The 20,341-nt window shown below is 38.0% G+C and overlaps 1 protein-coding gene, 1 long non-coding RNA gene and 1 pseudogene across 4 annotated transcripts in view; 2 read left to right on the top strand and 1 right to left on the bottom strand.

The window, feature by feature from the left end:
• Positions 1–1,133: 1,133 nt before the first annotated feature.
• Positions 1,134–20,341, top strand: part of LOC118628783 (UDP-glucuronosyltransferase 2B31-like) — a 28,956-nt gene continuing 9,748 nt past the window's right edge. Inside the window, exons 1-6 of one of the 3 annotated variants that reach the window (XM_036259739.1) lie at positions 1,134–1,141; positions 8,033–8,754; positions 10,317–10,465; positions 16,057–16,188; positions 18,079–18,166; positions 19,286–19,505. In XM_036259739.1, the coding sequence (XP_036115632.1) occupies positions 1,134–1,141; positions 8,033–8,754; positions 10,317–10,465; positions 16,057–16,188; positions 18,079–18,166; positions 19,286–19,505 (1,319 nt within the window). Of the gene's footprint in view, positions 1,142–8,003; positions 8,755–10,316; positions 10,466–16,056; positions 16,189–18,078; positions 18,167–19,285; positions 19,506–20,341 lie in introns of those variants that run through there. The other 2 variants (XM_036259754.1, XM_036259746.1) reach the window with 2 other exon arrangements.
• Positions 2,349–6,157, top strand: LOC118636623 (annotated as a pseudogene).
• LOC118628810 lies at positions 7,050–15,137 on the bottom strand. Its single transcript, XR_004959308.1, has 3 exons — positions 15,025–15,137; positions 13,368–13,504; positions 7,050–7,091 (listed from the first exon to the last, which is right to left on the bottom strand). It is a non-coding gene; the product is annotated as an uncharacterized LOC118628810 (long non-coding RNA).

Raw genomic sequence — 20,341 nt, 5'->3', positions numbered from 1 at the left:
AGATGGGACTCCTCCATTTTACTGTAGCAATGAGAAGTTGTGATGTAAGGATCCCTGCCTCCTGTGACAATATGACTTTTCACAATTTAGCTTCTCAGATCAAAATTTGTTTTCACGTGACTACCTGTTTAAGAGTTATAAATATGCCATGCCAAAGATAAAAACTTGTAAAAATTAAAACAAAAATAAAACCATATGGATTTTTATTTATATTTGTTATTCTAATTGCAAAGTTATACCAAAAAAAAATGAGCTTAACTGTATTTCAAACATTATACATGGACTCGAGAACATTAAGTAGTCTCTTCACATATCAATATTATTTTTCAAATACTCAGAATATTTTAACTTCACTTTGCTGCAAAACTCTGTAGTTTTATCTTTTGCTAAAGAAACTATTCAATAGTTAGAACTGTATAAAATGATTCATCCTTCCATTTCATTTTAGACCACTAATGCTCCTTGGTTTTACTATACATCCAGTCTCAGCATCAATTCTTACCTAGAGTTGAGGCAAGTCATTTGCTTTCATCCAGTTTAAGTTAATTTATCATCAAAATGTATGTGGATTGAGAAATATAACAATAGCTAATTGCTTCTTATTATAAAACTGAGTTATTTATGAAAGACTTTTGTTTCAGTAACTAGTTCTCTTTACCTCATAGCTCCTTAAAAAGATTCACTTGGTTGCTTTCACTCTCATTTCAGTCTTGGATAATGGATATATAGTCCCAATTGTAGGTTTGATGATGTAGAACCCATACTCTAAGGAACTTATTGAGTTTTCATCGTCTCCAAATGTGTGTGTACATATATATGCCCACTATTTGCAAAACAAGGCATAGCACCACTTAGCTACTTATAGACACAATGAACAATTCAATGTGTTTGTTGAAAGCAGTTTGAAATAATGATTATTATTCCATATAACCATACTAGATCAGCTTATCTCATTCCTTCTCTCTTTCCTCAGAAGCCTGTTATTCCATCCCATTCATTAACCTACTATAAAAACATTATATCCTTTGTCATGACAAAAAAAAATACACACACACACACACAATAATCTCCTTTTAAACTCAGGTACTCTATGACTGACCTTTATCAACAGCAATGCAAATTATACAAAAATCATGAAAATGTTATGGAAATAGGAAAATCAAATCACAGGGAATCGCAAGGCCCTCCTAAAACATACACACCAGGATTGAAGTGGTCCAGGTGAGAAAATCATTCCTGTTTTTATTGGTCAAGAAGACCATCATCAAAGTCTCACATTTTAGAGACAAATAAAAAATTCAATACTGGAGGAATTAAGGACACATTTATCACTGAACTTCCATAGAACTCTTCTAGATATTTGAAATAATTTTAAAGAAAAAGTATAAGTAACATATTGCCATGGTAGATAATAACGTTAAATCATGCATATAAGCTTAATTTTCCTCAAATCTATCCAGTAACACATATAACAGATAAAGGCTGGTAATCATTGTATAGTGAGATATCTTACAAATCACAAACAAAAAGACAAACATTTCAAAATAAAAATATATGCAGGATATGGGCAGGCAATTCACAGAAATAAAAATGCCCAACAACGTAGAAAAGATGGCAAAGGCAGCGGTTTTAGGTAAATGTAAATTGAGTCAAAAAATTGTTACCACAAAATCTTTATTAAACGTAAGACTCCGCGCGGGCAGAGGCCGCCGTGGCCGCCCGCCGTGGCCGCCCGCCGTGGCCGCCCGCCGTGGCCGCCCGCCGTGGCCGCCCGCCGTGGCCGCCCGCCGTGGCCGCCCGCCGTGGCCGCCCGCCGTGGCCGCCCGCCGTGGCCGCCGGAAGCACTGGCCTTGAAGGCTGAAGCCGCCCACCACGTGTCCCGGAAGCAGAGCTGGCAGCGGCTCTTCCTGCGCAGCAGGAGCGGGAGCCGCTGGGGCCTGTGTCGCCCCTGCGGCCCAAAGTCTCTGGTCCCAAGATGAGATTCTGCGCTTAGCCGGCTGAAGTGCTGCCTGAGCTGGGGGTGCACCCACAGCCGCACCGGCAACCGTACCCTTGCGGTGCACCATTGGCTGCGGCGCTCGGTTCCGCCTGGTGCGTGCCGGTGCTCTGCGTGCTGGTGCTTGGCGCTTACGTCAGCCAGGGCTGGACCTAGGCCGCAGCCGGGCAGGGAGGCCCTCGGACAGCCGCTCTGTGCTTACCTGGTTGACGGCGCTTTGCTAGTGCTGGTACTGGTCCACCAGCCTCCCGTGTGGGCCAGCGCGAGGTGCTTCGAGGTCAAACGCGACTACCCACTATGACACCGGGCCTTGCCATCCCTGGATAGTCCCTCAGCTACCTCCAGCCGCGCGATGGCAGGGTGCTTGGTCCTAACTGGGGTCCTGGGCTGCCTGCAGAGGCTGCAAGTGTTGAAGATCACTGAAGGTCTGGGCCTCTCATGGTGACAGCTGGTTGCCCTTGGATGACTTCAGAAGACATTTCTGCCAAATTCGGCTGCGGAGCCGCATCCCGACTGTGCAGCTTGTGGGCAGTGGCCCACTGCGACTGACTTGCAGAACTGCAAATAAAGCCATCTGTGGATCCTCAACCACTGATAAGTGCCACTCCCTGTTGTTGCTGAGCCCAGAAGAGCGAGTTTTTGTCACCGACTATACCGCAATAACCGATTTTCGGATTCTGAGTCGTGCCACCCCATCAGACCTCAAGTGAAAGTGGACATATGTTGTTTGCCTCATGCCCTACACATCCCTTTGAAACGTTTGGAAACGAGATGTTTTTTGTTTGTTTGTTTGTTTGTTTGTTTGTTTAATCTCTATTGTTGAATGTATTACAGATGTTTCTCATTTTCCCCCATTAACCCCCTCCTCCCCACTACTGCCCCCCTCCCGCCTTTTCCCACACTATTATCTGGGTCCATTGCTTATGCATATAAGTTCTTTGATTTATTTCTTCCCACCCCCCAACCCCTTTCCCTTTGAGGTTTGTCAGTCTAGCAATGAATTTGTACTTCTTAAAACCTTCACCTATTTCACCCATTCCCCCAACCCCCCTTCCATCTGGCAACCAACAAAATGTTCTCTGTATCAATGAGAATGTTTCTGTTCTGCTATTTCATTTTGTTTGTAGTTTCCATTGTCGATAGATATGTATTCATTGCCATTTTGTTTGTTCATATATTTTATCTTTTTCTTCAAAAAGACCCTTTATCGTTTCATATAATAACAGTTTGGTGGTGATGAACTCCTTTAACTTTTTCTTGACTGGGAAAGTCTTTAAATGGCCATTGATTCTAAATGACAGCTTTGCAGTATAGAGTAATCTTGGTTGTAGGTTCTTGCTTTTCATCACTCTGAATATTTCTTGCCACTTCCTTCTGGCCTACAAATTTTCTTTTGAGAAATCATCTGACAGCTTTATGGGAACTTCCTTGTAGGTAACTTACTGCTTTTCTCCTGCTGCTTTTAAGATTCTCTCTTTGTCTTGAACCTTTTGCATTTTGATGATGATGTGTCTTGGTGTGGGCCTCTTGGGGTTCATCTTGTTTGGGACTCTCTGTGCTTCCTGGACTTATATGTCTGTTTCCTTCACCAAGTTAGGAAAGTTTTCTGCCATTATTGTTTCAAACAGGTTTTCAATTTCTTATTCTCTCTCTTTTCCTTCTGGCACCCCTAAGATGCGAATGTTGGCACGCTTGAAGTTGTCCCAGAGGCTCCTTATACTATCCTCATTTTTTTGGATTCATTTTTCTTTTTGCTGTTCTGATTGGACGTTTTTTGCTTCCTTATATTCCAAATCAACAGTTTGCTTCTTGGATTTACGTACTCTACTATTGAATCTGTGTAAATTATTCTTTATTTCAGTTAATGCCTCCTTCATTTCTGACTGTGCATCCATGATTTCTGACTGGTCCTTTTTTATGCTCTTGAGGCCCTCCCTAAGTTCACCGAGGTTCTCACTAAGTTCATTGAGCATCCTTCTAAGCAGTATTTTGAACTCAGCAACTGTTAGGTTGCTTATCTCCATTTCACTTAGTTCTTTTCTTGGGGTTTTGTTCTGTTCTTTCATTTGGGACCTGTTTCTTTGTCTCCTCATTTTGGCTGCCTCCCTGTGTTTGTTTCTATGTATTACTTAACGAGAAGTATGGGGCTATCTGAGACCAGATGCTGCTTGTTTGAAAGAATTTAGGAAAACCTGAAGCAGGATCCAAGACAGGCCAATCCTATGGTTAAGCAACTGGCAACAGCTTGGGTGGGCCTGAAAGTTGGGTGGGGCGGGGCCTCAGGTAATCACCAGGGTGAAGCTACCAGTGTGAGCCAGGTTTCTGGAGTCCCAGATATGGTGGCTGTCTGCTGCCCCAGGGAAGGGATCACCAAAGGAACAAAGGCCTCTGACAGCATGTTTGTCCTGGAGAAAGCCCCCTCTCCGGCCCTCGCTCCAGTGCCAAACAGCTCATTTGTTCCCTGTATGTCTCTGGCGCCCCTCAAGCTGCCTCCCCTCCAAGCTTAGAGGGAGTGAGTCCAATAAGTCCGTGCGCGGGCCTTTTAAGGAGCTGCCTGTGGCTCCAGTCACGTCAGCTTCCCTGAGCCTCAGTTCCCGCTGGTTTTTCCAGCCAAAAGTTATGGGGACTTCTCTTCCTGGCACCGGAATCCTGAGCAGGGCACCTGGTGTGGGATGGGGACCCCTCAGTCCTCAGGGAGGACCTTCCCAGCCAAGGTATCCTCCTGATTGTTATCTGCCACACGTGGGTGTGGGACCAGCCCGTCGCGCCTCCCATCCCTCCTACCAGTCTTGATGCAGCTTCTTCTTTAATTTTGTAGTTGTAGGCCTTCCATTCAGCTTGATTTCAGGCGGTTTTGAATGATGGTTGTTCTGTAGTTTAGTTGTAACTTTGATGTGGTTGTGGGAGGATGTGATACCACGTTTACCTATGCTGCCATCCTGACCGGAAGTCTTTTACTGTGTTTTTAATGTCAATATTTTATAAATTTTACAGTAACTTAGTGACTTCTGCTGGCTTACTTTGAAATATTATATTTGTGATGATTTTGAAATATGACTACAAACACTTTGACAATCTTCCCAACCCATCTCCTCCTATTGAACTTTGGCAGGTCTTGTAGCTGTCTCAACAAAAAGCATGAAGTGAAAGCGATGTTAACTTTTAAGGCTTTAATAGAAAAGGCAATGCATTCTATCTCTCTTTTAGTCTCTCTCATCCTTTCTCTCCATCTGGGGAATTTATACCATCTCAAAGCTAGATGCTCAAATTTAGCACAAGAGAGAGGAGCAACAGCAAAAAGGGCAAGTAGTGTCCTGGTTCAGACAAGAGCCCAGAGCAGAAAGAGAAAGCAAGAGAGTGAGCCACATACTAGAATTTTTCAGTGCTGTACTTGGAATGGCAGAGTATTCTGGTCTAGTCTCCTCTTGTTTTATCAAATGTTTGTTCATGTGCTTCAGTCAGTAACTGCCCAAATTATTGGTAATCAGGCACTGTACTACATGAAGATATTTGTGGCTAGAATTCTTCCTCACATTGAAAGTTTTCAATGCTCTTTGGGTGCTCCCCTGTTTCTGCTTAGCAAAGTTGTGAATGCCATTCGGTTTCAAAATATAACTGATTGGCATTCAAAGTATCAGGGAGGAAGCCTCATCTATTTCCTATTGTCAGCAAAATCATTACTGATAAGCTCTTCAACCTTCTGCTGCAAGCTATTTTCCTCATCCAGGGAACGTTTGTGAGTGTCTTTCCCATCCATCTTGTTGGTCTGCTGGTTAGTCCCTGCATATGTCCCTTCTCCACTATCTATACTGCTTTGAATATTTTTGGTTCAATGAAAGAATTGAAATGCACCAGGAGTTGTCATACATAGGAAGTGGCCTTACTACTTTGAATTTAGTTTGCCCTTGGCTTTCCTCAAGCAGTGTAGTCCTCATACATTATCAGTGGCTGCCTCTTCTCTATCCTCTTTCCTTTATTCATGACCAGTGCCAAAGCAAAGACCACTGAATGAGCCTCTTCTCCTTGATGGTTTTCTTCAGCAACAGAATCTTCCACAAGACAGTCTACCTGCAGTCTTCCCCAAGGGACTCAACCTCTGCAAAGAAGTTTTCTTCTCCACATCCATCGCCTGCCAAACTGAAGGCATCTGCAGGCCCCTGAGTCACCTGCCATGACCCGTCCCGCAGGTCGATCAACGAGGACCCTAGAGGGGGAGTGAGGATGAGGTGGGACAAGAGACACGAGAAATGGAGACAAGACAGGAGTCTGATCAAGTCTCAACTTTATTGCAGATAGGTAACAGATTATATACTTGTGGGAAAAGTCAGGCAGGGGAGGGAGGAAAAGGGTACATGAGCAGAGAAAACAATTCTCAATTATCAAAAGCTTTTACTGCTTCAACACCAACCAGGGGCCTTATCTCAGGAATGCTCCTCAAAGCGATACTTCAAGGACCTTCAGGCAGTAAACTGCAAGCAGGCAAACAGATTCTGCACGTACAGCCAACTTATTCTTAAAGGGCCCTCGCTTGACCCCAACACTGCCATCCAGAGGGGATGAGTGGGTTTGGAAGGAGGTATTACAGCTCTTTCCTGTTCATCCCCCACCCCCACACCCCCCCACACACACCATCACCACCACCAAGGAAGGCAGGACCCATTCTGCCAAGGGCCTGCTGCATATTCTCTTCTCTCTGAGGAATTGGGATTTTTGTCTCTGGTGCATATAAGGCACAATCCTCCTGGCACCAGTAAGTGGATTTTTAACCTGTAAGTCTGAAAGAACCACAGGATTTTCTGCAGCTCTTTACTACCATTTGCCAGTCCCTATGCCTGGATTGGTTCGGATACTTTTTTCCCCTGTACTATTTACCACCCCACCTCACTTTCCAGCCTTCCACCACCCTTGGATGAATGGATTTTGTAATTCAAGCTGTTGTATTTTGTGGACCTGTCATTTTTGTTGTTCTCTGTGAAGCACATACATTGGATGTGCGAGGTAAAAGAGTATCTCAGTTTTTCCTGGTCACTCCCTTTATAGCCATCACTGTCTTGTTGCTTGTAGCTCAGTTTAGGTTCTGGTCTCTCTTGCTCCCCTACAAAAAACAAACAAACAAAAAAAGCTAGAAGACATGGAACAGGAGGAAAGACCTCACAGCCATATCTGCTGGGTTTTGAAGAGTGATTTTTCTTCCCCTTCAAGGGGAAAAGTTTTTTCAACTAGAACATTTGAAGTTGCCCAACTTCAGGGAAGTACCAGTTTTGGATAAGTGCTACTACAACACAGAATGTGCAGCCCCCACCAAGTCAAAGGAATATTGGGTGCTGCAAATAGGGACTGAAAGGGTAAACTTATTAAATCCATTAAACCTGATTTGGGTTACTCTTTTCCTGCCATTTTTTTTTTTTTTTTTTTTTTTAATCCTCACCCGAGGACATTTTTCCATTTCTTGTTCAGGTAGAGTGGGAGGGAGAGAGAGGACCAGAGAGAGAGAGAGAGAAACATCGATGTGAAAGGAACACATCGAGTGGCTGCCACCCGCACGACTGACCAGAGCTGGGGACAAACTGCAACCGAGGTACATGCCCTTAGCGGAAACTGAACCCAGGTCTCTCAGGACCGCAGGCCGATGCTTTAACTGCTGAGCCAAACCGGCCAGGGCTTTTCCTGCCATTTTAAAGAGACTAAATATGAGGGAAGGGAGAAGATGTCAAAACACTTGTACAATTTTGAAATGTCACAATTAAACATAAGCTAGTTTCCATAAATAAATAAACAAATACATGTTGTGTGTGTATCTTCATGTGGAATCTAATAACTATGATAAGGATGGTATGAGATGTTTTTGTGTCGTCATCATCGTCTAACTATTCATCTACCTTTTGCTTTTTCCTCTTATGATCCAAATGCTACCGTTGTTTTTCATTTCAGGTGGAAGAGTTATATTTTAACTTCCTGATTGATTTGTCCTTGGATATAAGCATGAGCCATAACAGAAGGGATCAGCGATTTGAAAAGAAGCATATGTTCCACCAGGATGTCTATGAAATGGATTTCAGTTCTTCTGCTGCTACAGCTGAGTTGTTACTTTAGCCCTGGGGGTTGTGGAAGGGTGCTGGTGTGGCCCACAGAATACAGCCACTGGATGAATATGAAGACAATCCTGGATGAACTTGTCCAGAGAGGTCATGAAGTGGTTGTTCTGGTGTCTTCAGCTTCGATTCTTATTGATCCCAACAAAGCATCTGCTATTAAATTTGAGATTTTCCCTTCATCTTTTACAAAAGATGATATGGAATTTTTTTTCATGAAGCTGATCAATAGATGGACAGACCTGCAAAAAGATACATTTGGGGGCCTTTTTTTACATATTCAAGAAATGTTACGGGAAGGTTCTGACTTGGTTGAAAAGCTCTGTAGAGATGTTGTTTTGAATAGGAAATTTATGAAAAAACTACAGGAATCAAGGTTTGACGTCGTTCTTGCAGATGCTGTTGGACCCTGTGGTGAGGTGCTGGCTGAGCTACTTAACATACCTTTTGTGTACAGTCTCCGCTTCTCTCCTGGCAACAACATTGAAAAGTATAGTGGTGGACTTCCTTTCCCTCCATCCTATGTGCCTGTCATCATGTCAGAATTAAGTGATCAAATGACATTCATGGAGAGGGTAAAAAATATGATATACGTGCTCTATTTTGACTTTTGGCTCGAAACATATAATCAGAAGAAGTGGGATCAGTTTCTCAACGAAGTACTCGGTAAGCCATGTTTTTACTTGATAGCATGAAGTCCTAAGTTTCCTAGTGACTTGGAAGGTGCGTTTGCATAAATATTAAGTGAGCAGAATTTGTCTTTTAAAAGTGAAATGATTGAATAATAATATATAATGATCTTTAAATCTCACAAATAATATAGATAAATGCTTAAATTATAAGGTTAATTTGAACCCTGTGATCCACTAGTATAGGATACTTCAGGAAGTCAGAGACCCCAACTTGAAGCACTGAGGAGTTCTTTAAGCAATTACATATTTATTCTTTGCTTGTAATAGGCTTTATTTTATAGAAGAGCTTTAGGTCCACAGCAATATTAAGTAGAGATTTCCCTTATATACCCTGCCTCCTCTATTGTCAGCATCCCCTACCAGAGAACTATGTTTGTTACAATTGATGAAAATATATTGACATATTATCTCAAGTACATAGTTTATATTAGGGATTGCTCTGGGTGTTATATATTCTGTGATTTTGGACAAATGTATAATGTCATGTACCCACCATTATAATATTGTACAGAGTAGCTTAACTACCCTAAAAATCTTCTATGTTCTGCCCAGTTATTCTACACATCAATTTTACTATAATTTTTTTCATCTTCAATAAAGGCATTAGAAATTTCACTAAATATCTTCTTCAAAGCACAAATGTGGATTGAAGTGTTTTCATATTTCCAGCACAATGTCTGTGGAGCACTGAGAAAATTGTTTCCACTTGTTTCTCTAAGTTTTTTTATTGAAAAATTAAATTGTTTTGCCATATTATCTGAAGGAGTACTTGACAATGGAGAGATATAATGGCTCTATCTCAGATTAAGGAACCTATAATTCAAAGTTTCTAATGATTACAGTTTTTTCACTAAGTGCTTATAAATCATCTGTTGTAAGGACCTAAAATCTAACTGATGCATGGATAATCAAGTTATATGTCTATATTTTTTAAAACTATATTTCTCCATTAAAGACAAAATGAGCTAAATTAAAGAATGAACACATCTATTTTCATACTTTTAAAAAAATTTCCAGCTGTTTTTGTAAATATTTTTATTTAATACACAAATATTATTAAGCTCCTAACATGAATCAAATGCAATAATAGCCATATTCTAAAAAACCTTACAGTTTACTTATAAAATCTTGAAACAAGGGAATAGCTTGCTAAATTGTAGAATCTAGACTCAGTGTTCTAGGGGAAGGCATTTCCATGTGTATGGTAAGGTTAATTGAGGAGTTGAAATCACTCTTTACATTTGCATTTGTTAATTTTGAAGCTTTACAGAGTAAATAAATGCAGATTTAATTTTTTAGTGCATAGACAAATAATTTTTTATGATTCTGAATGTACTGATGTGACATTAGAGATAAAAGTCTATATATAACGTGTGTGTGTGTGTGCGCGTGCGTGCACGCATGTACATTTTCAAACCAATCACTTTTAAACATCTTTGGCTACATTACTCCAAGTTCTTTGCAGAAAATTATGTGGTAAATTCACATTACACTACTCTAATTTCCTCTATCTTCTGTTTGCTTGTATCCCTTCAGGAAGACCCACTACATTATTTGAGTTAATGAGTAAAGCTGACATATGGCTCATTCGAACCTATTGGGATTTTGAATTTCCTCGTCCACTCTTGCCAAATTTTGAATTTGTTGGAGGCCTCCACTGCAAGCCTGCCAAGCCTCTACCTAAGGTTAACCTATTCATGTTTGTTTTACTCTGCACTTTCATTAGGAATGATTCTGTGTTCTTCACTAAGAACGTTTGATTACACTGCAAGAGATATGGGAATCTGGGTAAAGTGAACTGCCAATAAGAAACTGATATATTCTGTACTCTTTCAAAAATCTGAATGTCATTATCATTACATAATAAAGAATTATACTTGGGAGACTTTAGAAATAGGGTCAGTTAAACTGAGGTCTTCCTTATCCAACACATAAGAAAGAGCCATTCATTCATTCAAAGAATATTCTTAGTGACTAGCATAGTTCAGAGATAAGTGCTGAGTACACAGAGAAACAGTGTAAACACAATTTCTACCCATAGATACCTGGAATTCCACTTGGAAAGGCAGAATATAAGTAATGAAAACAATGTGAAGAGTATTATAATAAGGAAAGACCACAATGCTAGAGAATATCCAACAGGGATTATAGAAAATATTTCATAGCAATGATAATTAAGTGGGACCTGAAGGATGTGGAGTAATAGCAGGAAGGAATGGGGGAAAAGAGGAAGACACAAAAAGTAAAGCAGAAAAAATAATGACAATTCCCAAGACGTCCAAGTGCAGTGTATCAGGAAGAGGCTGAAAAACGAGGCAGATGATGCTGCAGAAGTAAGTTAGAGATTCGTAATTATAGGGATTTTGAAGCATTTGGGAGTAATGAAAAGAAAAAAGGGGGGGGGGGTATAAAGAAAGATAAATGATCAGATTTCCTTTTTTTAAAAAAGCCCTCAAGATATAGTCACTGGATTGACTTGCACAGAGACAAGAGTGGAAAGGCAAAGAGGAGGCTATTGCAAGAGTTCAGGCAACAAATAATGGAAAAGTAGACATTAAAGATGTGACAACACCTATCCTCATCATTATAATATCAATTTCATTCAGTAGAAATAAATAGTTAATAAAAATAAAATAATGAAAATGTCTTTGGCACATAATGACACAGAAGTAATATTAACTATTGTTACTATTGTTATTTCTTTTACTGTTAAGATTATTGGCCTAGCCAGGTAGCTCAGTTGGTTAGAGAAGTGTCTCGATGTGCCAAGGCTGAGGGTTCAATCCCAGTCAGGGAACATGCAGGAAGCAGCTAATAAGCACATGAATAAGTAGAAAAACAAATCTCTCTCTCTCTCTCTCTCTCTCTCTCTTTCTCTCTCTCTCTCTCTCCATTTCCTTTTCCTCTCTCTCTCAAATCAATAAATTTAAAAAAAGAATACTATTAATAACCTAATATGTGTCAGCCTATAATTTCTCATGTAATAAGAATTGGTTTTCAGTAGATCAAGATTATATTTTTCTATCAAAGTCATAGAGAACATATCCTGTGAAGTACTTAAAAGTAAATGTATATATAATTTGGTAATCAGATGAGCATGTTGAAATACTGCAAAATTTTTGTGAGGGTTGTGGCTCTTCACAAGTACTTTAGCTTTAAGAGAAGACCATTCCTTAACAATATGAATGTGTACCCCAAAAACACCAGCAGCCAAACCCAATGTTTACTCGCCTTCAGTATAGTATTTAAACAATTATTGATTTAAGACCCCAGAAATTTGAGGTCTTTAGAGCATAAAAGAGATTTGCTTATTACAGCAGGTATTTTCTGCCATGCACCAAGCCTGTACACAATCTCAGAAAAATTTAGAAAAAAAAAGAAAAGATCTCTTAGTGAAAATGGTTGTTGCCGTTTGTAGCAAGATAATAATCAAAGACAAAATATACACTGCATATAAAATAATGACCATAAATTATGTATATTTAATAAAGTCCAAATAGTCTCTACCACTTCTATCTGAAAGCTGTTTATAGTGTAAAAATACAAAGAATTCTGTTAGTATAATATATTCTTAAGAGAGAAAGAATCTATATGTTTTAAGTTGATACCATATCTTTAAGACATAAGTAGAAAGCATCATCCTTTACTAAACTAGTAAATAATCTATTAGAAGATCCTTCTCTACCATTTGATAAGCAGAACATAAAACCAATCTTATTAAATGGTTAATGCAATATCTCTTTTGATTGCAAATTATTTACACTGTATGTGGAAATTATTTACACTGAAAGTGGAAACTTTCAGAAGGGTACAGGCTGAGGTAAGATTAGTTCTATTCAAACTAAACCTGTCTTAAAAAATGTACCCCTTCACGTTAAGGGACAGTGACAAATGTCAGTCAGTAGGAATGGAAAATGAGGATGAGGAGAGCAGGGCAAGGAAAAGAATGAATAGAAATATAATTATAATAATTAGTAATAGTAGCCATTGTTATTAAGTTGCAAAAACAAGACTTGAATCCTAGTCAATGATTTGTGAAGCATATACTTATTGTTTATTATATAAAGTAAATTGTTCCTCCAAACTACTTGTTTTACATTAATTATCAGGACCCCAGATAATTTCTGTACTTTCCTTTTAAGAAATAAAAATCTGCCCTGGCCGGTTTGGCTCAGCGGTTAGAGCGTCGGCCTGCGGTCTGGAGAGACCCGGGTTCGGTTCCCGCTAAGGGCATGTACGTCGGTTGCAGTTTGTCCCCGGCCCTGGTTGGTCGTGCGGGTGGCAGCCACTCGATGTGTCCCTTCACGTCGATGTTTCTGTCTCTCTCTCCCTTCCTCTCTCTCCCTCCCACTCTATCTGTACAAAAAATGGAAAAATATCCTCAGGTGAGGATAAAAAAAAAAAAGAGAGAATAAAAAAGCAAAATGTTTAAAAAAAAAAAAAAAAAAGAAATAAAAATCTGACAAATTGCAACAAGATTCGTAAAAATGTTTATAGACTTTGACTTCATAATATACTCTTATGAAACTATACAAAGAAAAATAACCAAGGTGTAAAATGCATACAAATTTTACAACGAGAATATACCTGGATGGAGAGTAGGTATGAATCTTACTTCTTTTTTTATTCTTTTTCATACTTTTCCAGATGTCCAATCCAGGGGCATGTGCTATTTTTATAAGGATGTCACAGAATGAGAATGACAGTCCATGTCAGTGATTAATCTAGAAAGAGAGGCTATATTATATTATTATAGTATATCAAGAACCATCTTTCACAGCACAGCAAAAGAAGGCTATTGGCAGAGAGCTAATGAGACAAAACACTGAACATGGTATATTAACGTATATTTTGCATGTTGTGTGTATTGTGCACTACATTCTTACAATAAAGCTAAAGAAAACAAAATTATAAGGAAAATACATTTAGAATATTTATTGAAAAAATCCATAAATAAGTGGACCCACATAGCTTATTCCTATGTTGTTCAAGGGTCAACTGTACAGTTTGAACTGAACTATTCAAGAGGGTGACCAGACCTCTGCTGCAGAAAACCCAGCTGTACTTCTCCTGCTGTGGGGCAGGTGCTCCCCGGGGAACTCAGAGAGGTGATGATAAGGGCCCCTCACAGCCAGTTACACATAGCACATTCTACTAGGACATCCATTTTACAATAAAAGCAAAAGGTGTCATACATAAACAAGACATAAATATGGTCACTCAAATGAGTAATTATATAAGTATATTTCTGAATTACAAATAGGAATCTTAGGGCTATATCATGGAAACTCTAAACAGAAAAACCAGAATCATGAATGACAACAACCCTTAACCTCCAGTCTTTAATGATTTATTTATTTTTTTAATTAATTAATTTATTTTTTTACAGATGTTTCTTCTTTTCCCCCATTGGTTTCCCCTTCCCTCTCCCTCCCCACCCTGTACCCAGCTTTGTTGTCCATGTCCATTGTTCATGCATACACGCATATAAGTTCTGTGGTTTATCACTCCCCCACCATCCCCTTTTCTGAGGATTATCACTCTGTACCCTGCTTCCACGTCTCTGGGACTACCCATTCCTCAGACTGTTATGTTCATTATATTCCACAAATAAGTGAGATCATATGATACTTGTCTTTCTCTGTTTGGCTTATTTCGCTTAGGATAATACTTTCCAGGTCCCTCCATGTTTGATGATAGATTTAGAAGGAGAACTTGGGAAATGCTGACAAGGGTTAAAGTGAGGTCATAATATATTTTTTTTCTCATAGTCAAAGAAATAAATTACTAATGACAAAAGAAAAATAATTCTTTAAAAAACCTGCCAGGAATAAACACAAGTATTTTAATACAACTATAACAAATAATTAAAGGTGAGCTAATATCCTCCTATTTGACCTGCTTCCAAAAATCTATACTAGTAATTAATAACATTATAAATAAAGAATTTGAATTTAATATAGTCTAAGGGCATTTTCTCCTCAATACTATGTACTGGCTCTATTTCATTTTTTGTACACACACATTTGCACAATAGACAAAATAAAGGAAATGAGACTTATATCAACTATATACTCCCAAAAGAAATGAGATTAAATCTGTTATAAACAGCTACTGATGAACAAGGAGTGGAGTTTATTTAAAATATTAAATATAGAATAGCTATTTGGTCCAACCTTCCACTTATGGTTATATATCCAAAGGAACTGAAATTGGGATCCGGATAAGACATTTGAACACCCACCTTCACAGCAGCATTATTCACAGGAGCCAAAAGGTGGAAATAACCCAAGTGTCCAACAATAGATGAATTAATAAACAAAATGCACTATATGCACAGAATGGAATATTCTCAACCTTAAAATAGAAGGAAATTATAATACATGTTACAACATTGATGAAATTTAAAGACATTATACTAAGGGAAAAAAACTAATCACAAAAAAAGGCAATTACTGTATGATTTAAGATATATGAGGTATCCAGACTAGTCAAATGCATAGAAACAAAGTAGAATGATGATCGTCAGGGACTGGTGAAATGGGAAATGGAGAATTACAGTATAAGAAATACAGTTCCAATTTGCAAGATGACAAGTTCTTAGAAATGGGTTGCACAACAATAAGAATATATATATATATTACTGAACTGTACACTTAAGATGGGCCCTGGCTGGTGTGGCTTAGTTGGCTGGGCATCATCTTATGCAACAAAACATTGTTGGTTGATTCCCAGTCAAGGGCTCAATCTCCAGAAGGGGGTGTAAAGGGACATGAAGGAGGCAGCCAATCAATGTTTCTCTCCTTTCTCACTCTCCATTCCTCTCTCTCTCTAAAAGTCAATTAAAATATATTTAAAGTGGTTAAGATGGTAACTGTAGCCCTGGCCAGTTTGGATCAGCGGTTAGAGTGTCGGCCTGAGCTCCAGAGAGACCCGGGTTCGGTTCCCGCTAAGGGCAACTGTTCCTCAGTTGCAGTTTGTCCCCGACCCTGGTTGGGTCGTGCGGGTGGCAGCCACTCGATGTGTCCCTTTTACGTTGATGTTTCTCTCTCTCTTCCTCTCTCTCCCTGAACAAAAAATGAAAAAATGTCCTCGGATGAGGATTAAGAAAAAAAGATGGTAACTTTATATTTTAACACAGTTTAAAATAACAAGCACTACACTAATAACTCCTTATAATACTTAATTTTCTCTCTTTAGTTATTTATACCAATGCTTTCAATAGTGTTTACTGTGCTGTTGCTCTTTTGTGATGGGAAAAATTCTTCCTTCACAGGAAATGGAAGAGTTCGCCCAGAGCTCTGGAGAAAATGGTATTGTGGTGTTCTCCCTGGGGTCAATGGTCAGTAACCTGACAGAAGAAACTGCCAATGTGATTGCATCAGCCCTTGCCCAGATTCCTCAAAAGGTTAGATAAAGAACTTAACAGTAGAAAACTAATGAGTGTGTTGAACTCTGTAAAGGGTCTGATTACAGAAATTTCTACATGAAAGTAAACTATTATGATAGCTCCAATTTATCTCAGCAATTTGAAAAACAAAATACACATGGCAGGTGCTAACGTATACAGAAGGTGTTTCTGATGGACAGTAACTTTAGTAGTAACATTGTGATCACAAAGATGTATATTTACGAGGTACAATGTGAAGTGTGGTATTATAATAGTATTGTAGGCAGGTACAGATATCACCAAATTCTATTCTGTCATTTGCTCCATTTCATTGCAGGATTCCTAGGGTACAGTACACACTACAGGTGTTCTCAGAATGGAATTAAATTTTAACAGTAACATTAAACAGGGAATGATAACAGTCTGAAAGGCACCATACACTTTAGGCTTGCCAGGTAATCCAGGCCTCTCTTACTTTTCCTGAATTTTGGATGAGGCCTATTCAGTGTTTCAAAGTGCTATTCAGAGAAAGGATGTCCAGGGCTCACCAAGCTACGTCCAAGTACCCAAACCAGCCACAGAGTTTAAAAGAAAGAGAAAAACTGGCCTATAGAAAAGAAAGAGAAACCCTTCCTGGTGTGCTGGACCCTGCTGAATTCTGAAGTAGGAAGATATAAAAGAAAGAGTGGAGGAGGGTCCAGCCCTCAAAGTGACCTTGTGTTTTACAAAATGTAGCCCCAGAACAACCCTCAGAATAATAACTTCTCGTGATTGAAGAAGAAGAAAATATATAAATGAGTCAACCAGAAGAAAGCCTAGCATGGGACAGTTTCAGATGCCCTCCTTTCTCCATAAATTGTGATAGTAAATTATTCTAATACATAAAATACACTTGAAGTCTCTGGATATTTGTGAACTACTTTTAGTTTCCTAACTAATGTACCTTTCTCCTTATCACCTATACTAATTTGCTGAGAACGTGAAGTAACTTTAACACTCACATAGCAAATATATGTTACCCATCTATAAACTAGAATTCAGCTTAGTAGTGTACTTAGAAATTGCTTGGCCATTTATAATTAATTAACCCTGTTAAACAATGCCATCAGTGCATTGTAGCACGTTTTGAAGTGTTAATAGTCAGTTAAAATCTACCATCATCATCATATTTGATCTTTTCAACATGTAGAATGTTATTTATGAAGTGATAATGGGCTTACTTTTCTATATTTTAAGAAAATTTTCAGTCCTTGCTGGGTAATAATACTGGTTTTATGTAAAAATTACCACTTGGAGGTGGTGGTTAATTAGAAAACTAAAAAGATGCTAAACATACTCATTAAGCAGAAATTATTTTTTATTATTGACACATTGTTAAATATCAGAATGATTTCATTCTTATTGCTGATTGCATTGATTTTATAAATCAAGTGATGTAATACTCTAATAAAATAATTTATAAAACTAGTGAATATAAGTAAACCACTTCAATAAGAAATAAACAGGTTAACATTAAATCTGGAAGATGAGAGCTAGTATAATAAACAGTTAAAACAAAATAAGTGTATAGATTATTAATAATTTGCTGGATTTAGCACTACAATTATATGACTACCTAAAATTTTGTATATGCTTGAGTTGTCACTGATAATCTCATTTGTCTACCCCTAAGTGTGAAACATCATGATTACATTCATACCTGACTGAAAATAAAAATAGGTACACATAATACAAGTATGTACTGCTCTTACATCAGTATTCTGTTGGTTCTCATCTAACATGTTCTCATTTCTTTATCTGTAATATGTAAGGGATTTAACTTGATGTCTCTTAATTTATTTAGAATTCTAACACAATATAACTCTGTAGTTTGACTCAAAAAATATGGTACTTTCTTTACTCTAACAGGTTATATGGAGATATGGTGGCAAAAAACCAGACACCTTAGGGCCAAATACTCGGCTCTATGAATGGATTCCCCAGAATGACCTTCTTGGTAAGATTCTGGAAAACACTGAAATCAGAGTCAATTCAACCAGAATGATAAACAATTCAATAGGAAAGAAATGTATTGAACATTTGTTTTTGATAACCTCAAAAATAAAAATGAACTTCCTAATATATTTCCCAGTCCTAGGGGAAAAGAATAAGCTGTAACAGTTGGCATCTTAGTTTACACGGTCACATTCCTTATTGCCACAAACAAAATATCTTTATTTCATGTGTAATTACCTGTCACAGAGAATATCTCAACACTTTCCTGATCATCACTCTATCTCCTAATTCTCTCCTTACACCAATTCTTTAACCCACTATAAGGGTGTACAGGTACCCCTGAAAAGTATCAGCTCCTCTTCTATTACCAATGACTCTCCATTTTCCATTGGGAAAATATTCAGAAATCTCCTTTTGAACATATAATAACATATTTCATTATAATGTGTAGCTCTTCCTTCCTCTGATTTCTAGCTCAATGCCATACCATTGCCTACTGCCTTGATATCCTACATATCACACTCAGTGACTTCACTATTTTATTAAGAGAATATATTTCAATATGCCCCAACACTTTTTGCATACCCTTTAAAAATATATATATATATATATATATATATATATATATATATATATATATGTTTTTATTGATTTCAGAGAGAGGAGGAGAGAGGAAGAGATAGAAACATAGATAAAAAAAGAACATCTACTGGCTGCCTCCTGCACTGCCCCTATTGGGGATCAAGCCTGCAACCAGGGTATGTGCCCTGACTGAGAGTCCAACCAGGGACCTCCTGGTGCATGGGGCAACGTTCAAGCAATTGAGCCACACTTGCCAGGCTACACTTTTTTTAATCTAGAGTATTCTCTTTCAGTTTGTCCACTGGCAATTTTTATTCATTTTCAAATCACAAGAAACACACCGATCTTCTATGTAAGCCTTCACTGTCTCTCCAGAAGACCTAGGTGCCTCTTCCTTTGAGTGCTGAAAGACATCACAGTCTGAAGTGTATACCAGTCTGTTACCAGATAAATTGTCTCTGTCAGTGCCTTTATTGTTCAATTCTCATTTTATTCCAAGGCTTGTAATTCATAATTTGATGAATTTCATCCAATCCTAGTCATCCAAAAACCAAAGCCTTTATAACTCATGGTGGAACCAATGGCATCTATGAGGCGATCTACCATGGGATCCCAATGGTGGGAATTCCTCTGTTTGCGGATCAACCTGATAACATTGCTCACATGCAGATCAAGGGAGCAGCTGTCAGACTAGACTTAAACACTATTTCAAGTACAGGTTTGCTCAATGCATTGAAGACAGTCATTAATGACCCTTCGTAAGTATCATATTTTTTAATAGTATTTATAGATAAGTTTTTTGTCAGTGGTGCATATAAATTTCATCTTATTTTTGAAAGGCTAATTTGAGATTATTAACATGATTTAACCCTTCTTAAATCTACTTTTATTTTCAATCAGACATTTATTTCAAAGTTACATTTTAACACCATTGATTTAATAGGTAACCAAATAGTGCAAAAATTTTCTACACACAAAAAAATATAAAGCTATGTAGATAATTACAAAAAGGACACATTTAGAAAAATATGATAGAACCATAGCTGGAAAGAATGATAGACTAGAAGAAATATCATAAATTATATAAATTCACTATGAAAATTTTCTGAAATTACAAATCTCTTTTTTGCTCAACAATTGATTTCATTGTCATTATCATAACAGATTTTATAATATTTATATAATAAAATTTACCTATTTAAAGTATAAAATTCAAATATATAGTTTGTTTACAGAGCTATGAACTATCATGATAGTATAAATTTAGGACATTATTGTCACATCAAAATGAAAATGTCGTGTCTTCACCCCCTCCACCTGTCCAACCTCCACTCAAGCAACAATTAATTAACTTTCTGTCTTTATAGATTAGCCTTTCGGGACATTTCCTACAAATGGAATCATACAATATATGGTCTTTTGCAACTGGTTTCTTTCATGTAGCATAAGGTTTTTAGTTTCTTCCCTGTTGTAGCTTTGTAGTTCTGAATAATATTTTATAGTATGAATATAGCATGTTTTATTTATCCATCTATCAGTTCAGAAACATTTTGGTTGCTTCTGCATTTGGCTATTATGAATACAACATTGTTTT

Source organism: Molossus molossus, unplaced genomic scaffold (genome assembly GCF_014108415.1).
Source record: "Molossus molossus isolate mMolMol1 unplaced genomic scaffold, mMolMol1.p scaffold_m16_p_1, whole genome shotgun sequence".
Classification (NCBI taxonomy): Eukaryota; Metazoa; Chordata; class Mammalia; order Chiroptera; family Molossidae; genus Molossus; species Molossus molossus.
The sequence above is the reverse complement of the archived record's forward strand: the minus strand, read 5'-3'. Positions and strand labels throughout refer to the sequence as shown.